This window comes from Thunnus maccoyii, chromosome 4 (assembly GCF_910596095.1).
Source record: "Thunnus maccoyii chromosome 4, fThuMac1.1, whole genome shotgun sequence".
Classification (NCBI taxonomy): Eukaryota; Metazoa; Chordata; class Actinopteri; order Scombriformes; family Scombridae; genus Thunnus; species Thunnus maccoyii.
This window is the reverse complement of record NC_056536.1, coordinates 20026073-20040064: the sequence shown is the minus strand read 5'-3', so window position 1 is coordinate 20040064 and position 13992 is coordinate 20026073. Positions and strand designations below refer to the sequence as shown.

The following is a 13992-nucleotide window of genomic DNA, read 5'->3' as shown; positions in this document are numbered from 1 at the left end:
AATATTCTCCTAGAAGTGAAAATGAATATGAAACACATTCATATAATTATCAGGAGAATTGCTAATCATTGCTTCCTCACTTATTTATTTATTTGAAATCCGCACAGCCACTGTACTAATATTTGAAAGTTAAGCCCTCTGAGGTGTAAACGAAGGGGGGGCCGAGGTCCCTTGTGTGTGTGTGTGTGTGTGTGCTCGTGCACTAGTGTATTTGCCTGTGTCACAATGGAATAGCGAGCCAAGTGAGGCATATGGATCTAAATTTTAGTCCCTCTCTCTGTACCCCTGTAGACCAACTAAGATGTATGTGTGTGTGTGTGTGTGTGTGTGTGTGTGTGTGTGTGTGTGTGTGTGTGTGAAGACAGCGAGGCCCAAGGCTATTATTCTCCCATTAATTTTTCCATTTGAAATCAAACCTCAGTGGGCATGCATGGGGGAATCAGAGGAGGGGGAGAGGACTAGAGTGGGGATAACCTTAACAGGATGGGGGGGACAAATGTTGGTTGTAGCAGCGTTAATGTCCAATAGGGGAGGCAATTTCACTTCTAAAAGGAATCCTCATTATCTGTCAGAAAGTCTCCCAGCTTCTCTTCATTAAGACATTGTTTGGTTTTTTTTGCTTTTTTCTGCTTTAAGAGGTTAGAGGAAAAAATGTCACCCTGATGTTTTTATCAAGCTCTCACTGACACACAGATACATAAACAGCACTCATACCTTTATAACACTGTAAATGTTCTCATTTTACCTGTCCATTCCACTTTCCACTGGAAAAAAAAAACTTTCAGTACATACATGACGTCTCACATCTTTATATTCCTCAGCACACATACAAAAGAAAAGACCTGTTAACCATTCCTCTACTTTACCTACCCACACAAATGCACACCTCCTCTACCTCACACCTTCCTCCTTGAGTCTCCTTCAATTCCAATCACTACTCTCCACCCTGTCTTTCTTTGAAAAACTGCCAGTGCTTGCTAATCTGTCAATCAGATGTTGTCCTGTTGTGGCAATGATGGGGGTCCATGACGGTGGGCCGTACACCTCCAGCAAACTCACAGCTCGGAGCTCGGCTCGATGATTAACCAGGCAGGTAGTGAGTCAAACTGCTGACAGCAGGAACACACTGACAGCTGATTTGGAAGACAATGGTCCCCGCTCCCTCTACTTAACTTGTCACGGCAGTCAAAGCATCTTTTCCATTAACTTCTGATGTATCTGGAAAGATGGAGGGAAACACTCATTCAAAGCATTACACTCAGAGATTTTTGGAAGTGATCACATAGGCGCAAATACTCAAAAACACTCCTTAAGATTTATTTGTTTAATATTTTTTAAATTATAACCTTATCTGTATGTCATTAGCTGGAAAACCCCTCAGATAAAGAACATAAACTTGATGAATTGTTGATTAAAATGAAAGAAAAGTGCAGTGCAAAATGTAGAGATGGAACTGATTAGTAACCTGGGAAATCTTGGTATGAAGTTCTGATTTATTGCCTCAATAGAGCTCCATCGGAGCTTGAAAGAGAATAACAGTTTATAATGTCATTATTAAAGCACTGTGCATTATTGTTGTGGTAGGATATTACTGTGAATGGCTGATGGGAAACATCATGACATCCTTTCACTTTATATCCAGAAGTGAAGGCCGCACATTTCGGTGTCAGATCTACAGCAACACACGCAACGAAACCCGACATCGCCTTGTCTCTCAGATTAATAGTCCAACACTTCCCAATTATTAACCGCCCCTGCAGTGTAGCATTCATATTCAAAGCTATTTACCTCCCTCCACTTCCTGTGCTTTGTGTCTTGTGTCTTTACAGGAGGGAATGGACGATGCAGGCAGATCTGTCAATCAGACGGCAGCCCCCCCAACCACCAGTGGCTGCCCATAGACAGCCGTTCATACACCTCCACCGGCTCCGGTCCCTCCTCAGCTCAATGAGTAACTAACCTGCAGGTATTGAATCAAACTGCTGACAAGCAAGTGGAGAGAGGAGAGGAGAGGAGAAGAGGGGAGTGGAGGGGTGGGGAGATGGGGGCTGTGTAGGTGGATGGATAAAAAGATGGAAAGGGAGGGGAGGATGGAGATGACAATAGCATCATTTTATAGCCCACCTTGGTGACGTAACCTTTAACTTTGCAAAGAAAGATGGGTCTCTTTCCTGTCCGTCCAGCCTTACATTTTCTCTCCCCCCACCTCATTTCTCCCTCTCCCTCTCTAAGTGGCATCCTTTGATGGGCTGTCCCTCTCTCTCATCTTGTCTTCTTAGACAGATGAGTGCTGTCAGCGCTGCCATCACGGCCCAGCTAAACATTAATGACTCTCTTGCCTGACAAGTGTTGGCGGGACAGAGGAGAGGTGAAAGGGGGACGCCTCTGGACAAAACCCGGGATGAAAAGGAGAAGTGATGGCTTTATCTGCTTGACAGATTCTCTTTTGTCTCTCTGAACTTGCGTATATGTATGTGTGCCATCAGCAGATTCTTGGCTCGACATGACGGTTTTATTGCCCTGTTTTTCCTTCCCTCTGAGGAGCTGGACCTCTTTGTATTCCCATTGCCCCTCATCCTTCCTGCTGGCATTTCTGACATTCCTTCAAGTATCTGTGTGTGTGTGTGTGTGTGTGTGTGTGTGCATGTGCAGGCATGTGTGTTTATCTGTGCTTCGCTACTTATTTGTAGGTGCATGTGTGTTTCCTACGTATCCTCATGTGCATTTCTTGGCATCCTGGACTTTGATGTTGGCAACAGTAATGGTGGTGACGGCAGGTCATAGGGAAGAGTCATCCCAGAGGGATGGGTAGTGAGAGGAGAAGAGGATGGAGTGAGGAGAGGAGGGGGGATGTCCCTGCTGGTGGAAGAGTCTGTGTAGTCTCTTGGTCAGTTTAGATGTTAGGAATAATACACAACTTCATGTCACATCAAGTTTTCTCCAAAGCGATAATGTTGCCCTCTGGAATATTCACTTCTTCTTTTATACTTCCATAGTTCTGCTCCATTGCTCCTTCCTACTGCGGTCACTTTTTTTTCCACACTTTCACTGTTCTCTGTCGCCCTCTCGCTCTCTGTGTTGTCACTCAGGCCTATAGCCTCTTTCCCCTGCGCTCTTTTGAATTATTAACTCCCCAGCTCAAGGGAGTGAATGGGTACTGCTGACTAGACACAGCACAGTTCCGGCTTCACATTGCCCACATTTCGGAAGTCCGTCCATTTGAGGGGATTACATTGCTGCTCCCATCAGCCCCCACCACCCCATACACATTAACACACACACATGCAACTGCGTACGTGTAACCCTGTACAGAGCCTTTTGTCATTATGAACAGCTGATGGTTGGGCAGCGAGATAAACCGCCAAGTGGTTATGTCTTCCTGCCAGCATTCCTTTACTGTAGAGCTGCAGGCCTCCTGTGGTGAAGCCGCCCACTCGCCTGGCTTACTTCTCCCCAGGCGGCCTCTATCTTCTCTGGGTTCCCGGAGCAATGATTAACCCTGGTTCTGATCAATGCTTCTGCTGACTCTGATACATCACTGGAGCCTTGCAGCTGCCATGTAAAGGAAGCGTCAACTCTGTGCTGCTCATGACAGAGCATACCCACTCCATCACTTACACAAGGACACACACACACACACACACACACACACACACACACACATACATACACACGTGCAAACACAGGAGTAACCACAATAACAGGAACACCTGACAATAGTTCTGTAATAGATATTACTGCTGTGAAGTTTATAATTGTGTTTTTTTTGTTGAGACTTTCAGAATGGTTGTTGTACTGGATTGCATTATATATTGAGGTGTTTCTGTAATTGTGTCCATCTCTCTATAAGTGCATGTATAGCCTATATTTAGTCTGATATTGTATTCAGAGCAAAGGAAAGAACAGAAATTATGTCAAAACTAAGCAGTTATTGTAGATGGACATAGAGAGAATGAGATAAACATAGGGAACAAAATAAAAGGAGGAACGGAGAGAAAGATTGGCATCACTCATCACCCAGTGGTGCTTTACCTCGACAGCAGGGGGAAGCCCTGATTTCCTGAAGATGACAGGAAGCACAATAGCAGAGTGTTCTGTCAGCACATCCTACTCACAGGGCCAGGTTAATGATTCTGTAGCCACAGCTGAGCAGGAGAGAGGGATGAGCAGAGGGAGGAACGGGGAGGAAAAAGAGGTGGAGAGGCTGGCATTCAGCTACATTTAGGCCGTCATTACAGCAGCATTAGGAATGATGGTGTGTTTTTGTCATTTTAATTACCTTTAATCTGATCTCTTCATACTCGGGCAATTTGTTAATGAGGCAGAACAAAAACTACATGTCACACATGTTTAGCATGCATCCACGCTATCAGTCATACAGCTAACATGGCACAGTAGTTACAGTGAGGAAACCCATCAAACTTGTTACGCATCTCACTTGATGAGGAACAGTGTTATACTTTCCCTTGTGTGACAAAATATACATTTTAAAAGGGAGCGTTCTACAGTGTTGTGAGCCTTTGGGAGGCAAAAATCACAGCAAAGCGATTAAATTTCATATTAAAGTTTAGTGTTATTGTGATGCATAAAAATATAATAAGTTTGCTAAACAGTTTCAGATCAATTTCTGTCTTAATTTCTCAAACAAAAAAGCAGCCAAATAGTGTGCTAAATGTTTATCTCTGATTTCTGATTATATTATATAATACTGCATGTAATAAAAGTAACTATATTTCACATTTCACTACTATATTTTTTGAATCACTTCTTTCTTTTATCTATTGGCTTATTCCTTGAATAATTGAATTTCAATTTACATTTGATATTTTTATTATCAACTCTTGCTAATTTGGCACCTGATTGAAGCTGTAACTGCAGTTTCAGACAGTGGCGATACCTGAATGATTTTAATGGCATACAGTAACTAGAAAAAGGAAACTCTAGAGATATCAGAGCAAACTACTGTAGGGGTAGGGAGAGGGGGGAGGGGGGGCTGTCTCCTCCTCTTCGTCTCCATCCCAGGACTCGGTTAAAGTATTAACCCACTGCTGCTTAACAATATTGCTGACTGGTGTGTGGAAACAGGAGGGATCAAAGTTATCATGTAGAGGAGAAAGGCGCCTTTCACTCGGCCCATACAGGCTGTCCACTCCATCTTACCAGCCCATTCAGAGCAGCTACCCAGAGCAGCACTCGAGACACTCCCATCCTCCCACTCCTCACCTCCCTCATTCTACTCTCATTTTTTATACCTCTTTCTTTATTTTCACACTTCCTCTTCCTACTTTGCCGCACTTCTCATTCCTTCATGTACATACAAGGGCGTAGGATTGCTTTTAACTTGGGTTAGGACATTTTTTTTGTCAGACAGCCAAGATAATTGTGTATGTGCACTTGCTCTCTATCACTTTCTCTTTCATATGCATGTACGCACACACATAAAGAGCCTAACTGCAAAATGTTTACTTTACTCAATATGAATTTGCTTACTGGATTTGCATCATGAATTTTCCTCTGATTTTTACATTTTATTTTACTTAACTACTTAACTATAGATTATCAGGTCGGGTTTCCCCTCCATATTCTTTCACGCTTTATCATAATAGCGCACTTGTTTGCAGAAAACACACAAACCTGGAAACACAGATCAAATTCAGCAACACTTTCATATTGAAAAGGGATGTCCCCTCCGTCCATACCCAAGTCTATGCCCATGTATACATAATATTAAATAATTATTTATTTCCACCAGAAATGCATCTGCATTTTCTCCCCTTGCACTCCATCTTCTTCCCTCACTCCTGTCCATCCATCTCTCCATCTGTCACCTGGCGGAGTAATCACATCCACATTTGATAAGGCTGGTTAGGTGGGTCATAAAAAGTTTATGCTTGTGATGCCGGAGTCTCATTTATTATCCCTGCTAATGTAGCAGTTGGGAGTGGGAGGAGAGGGGGGGGGGGACAGAAAGAGTGCGAGAGGTTGAGAGAGAGAGAGGCCACCGCATTAAGGGATCATTACTCCTCTATATGCTCTGTCCCTCACTTTCAACGCTAGATAAGTCCTCTTCATGCTTTATGGCCTTGATGAAGCCAGAGCTCTCTGTATTTAAGTGTTCTATGGCCACTAAGAGTTCAAGATGCTTATGGCACAGGAGGTAGTTACTGTTCTCTAACCACAGAACTATTGGCTTAAGCCCTAATGCTTGTATCTATTTACCCTACATTTACTTCACCAGTAAATGTGACATTGTTTAGTGCCGTTTGCTATGCGGGCCAAAAGATTGAACTAATTTATAATCTGAATGAGAATAATTACAAAAAATAGTGCAACACACATTTAGAACATCAGTGTTTAATCACTGATTCTACCCAGGGGACAGAAGCATTGTGTGTTAATTCCTAAAGAGGAGGAAAGATTTCTGTTTAGAGGCGTAGACATGTCCATACAGGCCTTAATATCATGCTGCAACATTACAAATGTACATCTGAAAACGGCTCTATTTCCCACAGGGCATGGAGTATTAAAGGGTGATACTCCATATTTCTTCTTATTGTCAACAAATCCCATGAAAATACCAGAACCAACACTGACTTGATCCAACTAACAAGAACTGTTTGTGTAACCAAAACCTGATATAGTGTATTCCTCTGTGCCATAAACCTCCACTGTTGTCCAGAAACGAATAAAAACACATCAGAAAGCCATACCGTTGCACTGGCTGACAATGCAATGAACATGGACACTGTAATTCATTTTGAGTCAATGCCACACACATTGTCCTGCAGCTGTAAATACTCACTACTGCACCAAATCTGCCACTGAAAATAGTCCCCAACAAATACACGATTTTACTCCTGTTTGAGTAACGTTTGCTAAAAACTACAGTGCCCTGCTGCTTTAGGATTTTTTTATTTTGTTGATTGTTGGTTTTAACAAAATAGAGAATATGACCAGCTGTATCCTTTAAAGATAAATAAACTTGCTCTAACATGGAAATAATGTTCAGGCTTATTATTTGCTTCTCCAAACATGATCCAAGATAACATTCAAACAATAGATAAGAGAGTGTATGGTTTTCTAAAAAGATTTCTTTTCTTTTTTTTTTTTTTGTCCATGATGGGAACGTGCAGATGGGACAGGGAGGGAGTATGGGCATGTATGAGTGTGTTAGTGTTGGGGGGAGGCTACCCAGAGGCATAGATAGTGATAGATTGGCCTGGGAGAACTGTGATGCAGATCCACTCATCAAGATTGATGTTCTGCCATTCTGCTTTAAGTGCAATTAAATTGGCCCCTGTGTTAAAAAGCCCAGCCGATAACGTGGCTGAGGCTGAGATTACGCTACATTTCCCTTGCGCTTTCCTCCACCTGCATCCCTGCCACAGCCGCTCAGATTTACTTTACAATCTCAGCGTCTATTGGACAGGAACTTTCCCGGCATCCTGATCTGCTCGTCGGCCCTGATTTACAACTTTATGTGCAGCTTGTGTTTTTTTCCATGTAGCCCGCAAAGTAGTTTTTAAATCAATGCACCCTAAAAGTTTTTAATCACTTTCTGGTTATTGTCTTACCACAGAATTGATCACTTGTACATTAGTGCATGTTTAATGTGTAATAATGCACGTTGATTACTGAGAGGAAGGAAGTTTAATGTCTTCATGAACAATTCCAACATTACTCATCTCTGGCGGCCAACTTCATGAGCTTGTCTATTCAGTCCAAAAGCAATACTCTGAAGTAAGGACAAGCTCATGATTAGTGCTTGTTTTCACTTCTGCTGCTTGAACAGACACTAGGAATGGATGCAGTTGGTGCATGTTTTGATCAAATAGTTTCCCTGTGCAACACTCAGGAAAATCACTCTCACTTGTCCAGCAGCATGTACACTTGATAATGTACTCAATTTTCTGCTAAATGGAAACATTTGCAATAATTCAAATTGAATGTCGATCACAGTCCAATCCATCTCTCTCTCTGTCTCGGTCTCCATTCTGCCGCGGGCCTCGCCCACCTCTGTCAGTGTCAAGTTGTTAACCCCATGTCAACAGTGGCGCAGGGCGTATTTGGACCCGGTTGATGGATGGGTCTTGGTGGACTTGTCCCACGCAAACATATTCTCAGAGTCAGCTGAGAGAGGTGCAGCGCGTGTGTGTCAACCCCTCCACCCACGCACATACACACATGTTCATCCGTGATCAAGTCTGTGGACCCTGTCTGTCACCTACTGACACCCGATGTCTCCAGTTTAGACCCAGATGGGTGGAGCTGTGACCCCACCGTCACAAAACGAAGGAGAAGAGATCCAAGATTTTTTTTTTCCCCTGCAAATGGTAAACTTGACCCATGTCCTTCGCATCATTACATTTCCTTGTGAGGGCTTGACACCCTGTTCCTTTAACAAACCAGTAAAATTAACTTTGCCAGCTCACCCCAAGGGAAACATGTAATAATCAAGGGGAGGATCATTACAAATTAGCATGATTTTCTTGCTTTTGTCATTATCTGAGCAGTCTTTAATAGACATTTCACTCTCACTCACTCTAAATGTTAAAGCCATTATCAGATTTTCATTTGCTTGTCTTTAATATTGTAATTTTGCTTAAGAGGAAAGAACATCTTTATGCCCCTTTGAGATACATTTTGTGTTAAGATGCAAGATTTTTGCTGCTTTTGTTAATGTTTTACTCCTTTGTGAATGATAATAAAAAAAATACTTACCAATAAAAATCTCATCTTCATTGAGAGCTTCATCAGACCCTGTGAAAAGGAAAAAGTTGTTTCATTATCATAAGAACAAAAATTCTTAGATAAAAACTAAGCTGTTTGTACAGCATGTTTATTTGCTTTTCAAGCCCCTCTGTAATATAGCAAATGTTTGGGTTTTTCTTTTTTACATGAAATCATTTGGGATCCTTTTTTACAAGCTGATGTATCTTTTTCTTACAATCAAGACAGAAAAAACAGCAGCAACATTACAACACTCTGTGCAAGTGAACACATGGTTTGGGGCAGAGATGGCATCAGTACATGACTGATCACTCGTCAATATCACGAGTTCATCCAGCACCATTAGTCATCTGCACTGCGTCCTGTCACTCCACACAGCTGCTCGCCGTCTCTCTCCTCCACCTCTCATTTTTCTCTTTCTGCCCAACTTTCTCTGTTCTTTTTATATTCCTCACCAAATGCGGCCGGCTTCTAAGGCATTCCTGTCATGGTTTATGGGGGCTGGGGGTGAAAATAGGCAGAATAAAAAGGAAAAGAGGTGGAAGAGAGTGCCACGGCTCGTATGTAGGCGGGTGACTTTAGTTAAACGCCATGTGTTCTCTTTTTGCTTTTTGGAAGGGGGGGGGGGGGGGGGGTTGTCATAATGTGTTGAGTTGTCCACTCTGGCTCAGAGGGTCAGATTAACAAGGAGTCCGGGTCCCTCTTTGCAGTGGTCCCCTCACAGGGCACAATGACAGGGGCGATCCATCACTTCTGTCCCTAACAGGGTGGGGGTCAGTGGGGGTGGAGGCCATGGGGCTGGGCCTGGCTCTGGCTGGCTGACGGAGGGCTGTGGAGAACAGGATGGGGCTGGTTAAACTTTAACCAGCTCTCTTCCTACACACTGAAGACCACATTCAGCTACCATTCTCTGCTGTGGGAGATTCTGATGTTTCGTCAAACCAAGATCCATGACCCGCCGCCCACTGGGACCCCCTCTCGCCCACTCACAGCTCCGCGCCCACCTGCTTCCATATGGATCACTGCGGCTGAGCGCTAAGCTTTTGGCCGTAGCGTGGGAAGAAAGTGACTCTGGGGTCTCCTCTCCGTCTGTACACAGAGCAAGTGGCTATATTAACCCAGCCCTCTGCACGCGCCATACAGCCCTCTAATATACTAACCATGACTTCATATTCAAAACTGTCCGTGGCACTGTCATATCCGTTGTCGACACATTTTCACAGTGGATCAATAGCAATAGCCTTCTTTGTGATTGTAGAGGGGTTAGTCCTGGGGCACGTCATGGTTACGGCATGAAAAATTATCGCTGGCCTTATGATTGATGATTAATACACAGTTGCACACTTTGATAGAATTTGGCAAAAGCCTCTCCCTGGTGAGTTAACAATGCCTACTGAAAATCATATTTCCATGGCGGCCCATTCAATCTTATCCCCCTGTTCCAGGAAAAACTGCAGTGACAAATGGGATGTGAGCACACTGGGTGGCTGTGGGTCACATCAGGTGCAGAGCAGGTTGGAGGTGTTAACCCAATGTGTTCCTGTTCACTGGTCCAATCATCTCCATTGATTGAGCCAATGATTGAGAGGGTGCTACCTTTCTTTACGATGCCAGCGGGAGGAGGTGAAGGCTGAACTAAGGGGATAAACCATAAAGGAAAATGGCAAATACAGAAAAAAAAAATCTGTAATAATCTGCTTTGTTTGTGTGCATTTGTACACATATAACTTTACATAATATGTTAGAATACATAATAACAGTCCGCTTAAGTTGCAGAGATATATAAAACGAGGCAGAAATAGTTTAGCCTAACTCTCATTTAAGACTTCATATCTGTGCATCATGTCTATAAGTGGGAGTCATGTGACAGCATGATTTAATAAGATTTGATGAGATGACTTGGCCCTCCACACACACTTAATAATGCAGTAATTTCTGCCCATTTGACATGGGGAGAGTGAAGGAGTGACACTCTGAGGGGCAAGACACTTGGAGAGTGGTGAGTCGGGAGAAGGCAAGTAAATGGTTTGAAAAAAAAAAGCGTGAGAGGGAGAGAGGAATAAGGTGCTGCTGGGCGGTGGAGGGAAGGGGTGAGAGGTTTGTGAGGAGGGGAACTGGGGAGCTGTCCATTTGTACAAACCTAAGAATCTGTCATGTGTCGGGTCGTGTTTTCTTCGCGGCGGCGTTAAGGTGGTTTTGACAGCCAGGACTTTCCCTCCTTCATCCATGCTGCTAATAACATTACGGAAATTGTGTTTGTGGCGTTGCCTAGGCCAGGGACTCCTGGGAAACTGGCAGGGTCACAGGGGTCAGGTAAAGAGAGAGAAAGAGTGGAAGAGAGGGAAAGAGTGAGAGGGAGAAACAAAGACAGACTAAACTAGATCTGATTTAAAATTGGCTGTAAAGTCTCATAAAAATGACTAAGAATATGAGCCTGAAAAACAAAAAAATAAGAATAATGGTGATTATTTTGATGAACATAATATGTGACAATATTTGAATTATGCCTATATACACATTTGCCACAATGTTGGTTCTAATTAACTTAATTTACGAAGCTCATCTGGACTGGGATGTGCAGGGATTACTCCTACCAGCATATATACGGGGCTGTGTCTGAGATTTGCTACCTCTAGTCTCTTAGGGCATGCATAGACTCCTAAATATTTCAGCAGTAGAAATGAACTGCTCTCTCAGGGGGGCAATCCTGTGCCTGATTGCCCTGGCCTGGCGTTTATAGCCAGGGTACATCCAGGTTGACCTGGGCCAGGCCATGGTCTCCAACATCTAGGTCTATACATCCCTAACCTTCACTAACAAGGACCAGGGGAGCAGCAAGACCAAAGCTCCTCCATAAAGCACAATTACAAGCTAAAGGCAGGATTTTGTGTTCTTATATGTGTGTGATTTCCCCCTTTACAGCTCACAATCAATCTTTAATGAGTCATTGAATATTAACTGGATTTGTAAGAGCTGAGTGTCAACTCCTATGAATGTAAGCTGGAGGCTCAAGGTTTAGCAGACAGTGAAGATGGAGCAAGGAAGGGGGGACAGGGAGGGTCTGCAAAGTGGGGGTGGAGTGTTTTACATGGAGTTTATATGCAAAAAGTGGTTATAGTCAATTACAATTACAATCATTCACCATGGGAAGGACAACCAGGATAATTGTAGTCTCAGTACCCCCCTTGAAGCCACTACAGTAACTGTATTACAATGGGACCCCTTCTTGAACACTAAGGGATCACAGACTTATCTCAGATTTTTAAACTCTGTTGAATCTATAAAATCAAAACTCAGTCAGAACAGTTGCTGATAAATCACAGCAACAACACAACAGAGCCCCTTGTCCACTCCTTCATGCAGACCTCTGCCTGCCTGGAGCATAGCCTGGGCCCTGCAGCAGGACCGGGGTAAGTCCCTGGACTCTAACCCCCTGCCAGGCAATCTCTTTGTCACTGTTGCTGCCTGCTACTGATTAATGAACGTAGTCTTGTGATCAGAAGGCTCGGACGTAGCTGTGTGTAGTGTCTGAGAGCTACAGATGGGTCTAGTGGACTGAGACAGATTAGGCCTTGATGCTGACCCCTATGGAGAGACCTCTCGGGTGGAGGAGCAGGCCAGGGGGCCCGGGGATAATGGGACCCCTCTCACACCTTTTAAAAGAGAACATGTTTATGGCTACTTAGAGGAAATTGATTTGATTGTGCCAGAAACGCATGTGTGAACACCCCTGGCACTTTTATTGGCTATTTGTCTTTTAAGTCACAGCTGGAGAAATTTATGCCCACATTGGGGTTCAGGAGAGTGGGTGCATGGCTGTGTGTGTGTTTGTGTGTTTAAGAGAGTAAATATTAATATGTGTGTGTGCATATAGGCATGTGTGCATGTGTGTGCGGTGCACGAGGGCAGGTCATGATAAGCGATGCACTGAAGGTGCACTTTAACTGGGTGTCAATCATTAAGTATCAGCCCTAATGACTAAAAGTGCATAATGGAGGCACTGGCGGAAATAAAACAACAAGATTTGTTGGGGCACATTAATTCTCTGAATTGATGTCAACAGGCAGCTACTTTCCCCCGCTCGTGTTTTCTTGCCCATGCATCTTGACTCTATTAAATGACAAATGTTTGAACATGAATTTCAGCTCATGATTTCATTGGGCCATCGAAAGTAAACAGAGCACTTCCTTATTGCCTTCAGGGATTTTACTTAATTTTCAGTATATACAGTAATGCAAACGTGAGGGGATGAGGAAATCTATGAACTGCTGATTGATAACATGATCAAGCTCTACAACCGCTTACAGTTACAGGTAATAACAGAACGAGTGAGTTCAAACCATACAGGTACGAGTCATATTAACCCCTTCTCTCATCTCACTCTATCTTAACTCCCTTTTCTGTCTATACTATTTCTTATTTTCACTCTGCTCTCTCCCTAACTGTGTTCCTTCTTTTCAACACTTCCCTCTCACATGATCACTGTACAGGAGTGTCTCTTAACCTTTTCAGCTTGTGATCCTTTTAAATGAAAGTTGACTCGTGGCAAACAACAGGTTGCAAATATCTATAGGTTGCAAGCAGTTGGACCAAAGAGTGATGTTCTCTTCTTGGGTCATTTCATTTCATTTCAGTAGTTTTAAGAAGCTATCCAGTATTTTACAATAACAACGCATAGAAGAGAGAAAATCAAGAAAAAACGTAATTTTGTTATGTCAAATTATGTTCTTTTTTCCGATGAACCATCTCACATCCCCTCATATTTATCTCACAACCCCTTGAGAGGTCAGGAAACCACTGCTCTATAGTTATGCATTTATTATAATTTTGATAATCTAGTAATCTAAGTTATTCATTATTTGCTTTGAGCATTTTGCTAAATGCCTAAAATATAAATGGCTTTGGTCTAGGCAAGCCAGCAGAGGCCTGTTCATCTGAACTTGTGAAACATTCAGTCCTGTATGTTGAATAACATAATAGATTGATCTCTCTCCCCAGAGCACACTACATTCTTTTGTAAGCAATGTCACATCAAAGTCAGGGAGCGTGTGCAGAGAGATGGAGGGATGACAGACTGACAGATGAAGGTGAAGAGTATGGTCGCTCTGTCCAAAGCAGAAGAAACAAGACAGAGGGAGAGAGCCTTACTGCTCAAAACAGTCTCACTTATGCAAATTGAAGAATCTTATCGATTGGTAATTGATTTACTTTGATACATGCATTCACAGCTGTAGTAGTAATGCACTGATGTAGGGCCCCGAC

General features: G+C 43.1%; 1 protein-coding gene across 20 annotated transcripts in view; it reads right to left on the bottom strand.

The window, feature by feature from the left end:
- Nucleotides 1-13992, bottom strand: part of LOC121895614 — a 30174-nt gene continuing 16182 nt past the window's right edge. For 2 of the 20 annotated variants that reach the window (XR_006095814.1, XR_006095819.1), the window contains exons 6-9: nt 8722-8760; nt 4033-4145; nt 1789-3552; nt 19-1218 (exon numbers count right to left, since the gene is read on the bottom strand). Coding sequence is in view for 4 of the 20 variants with exons in the window: in XM_042408946.1 (XP_042264880.1) it covers nt 8283-8395; nt 8722-8760; nt 10871-11021 (303 nt within the window). In the remaining 16 variants the exon portion in view is untranslated. The other 18 variants (XR_006095816.1, XR_006095820.1, XR_006095825.1 and 15 more) reach the window with 17 other exon arrangements.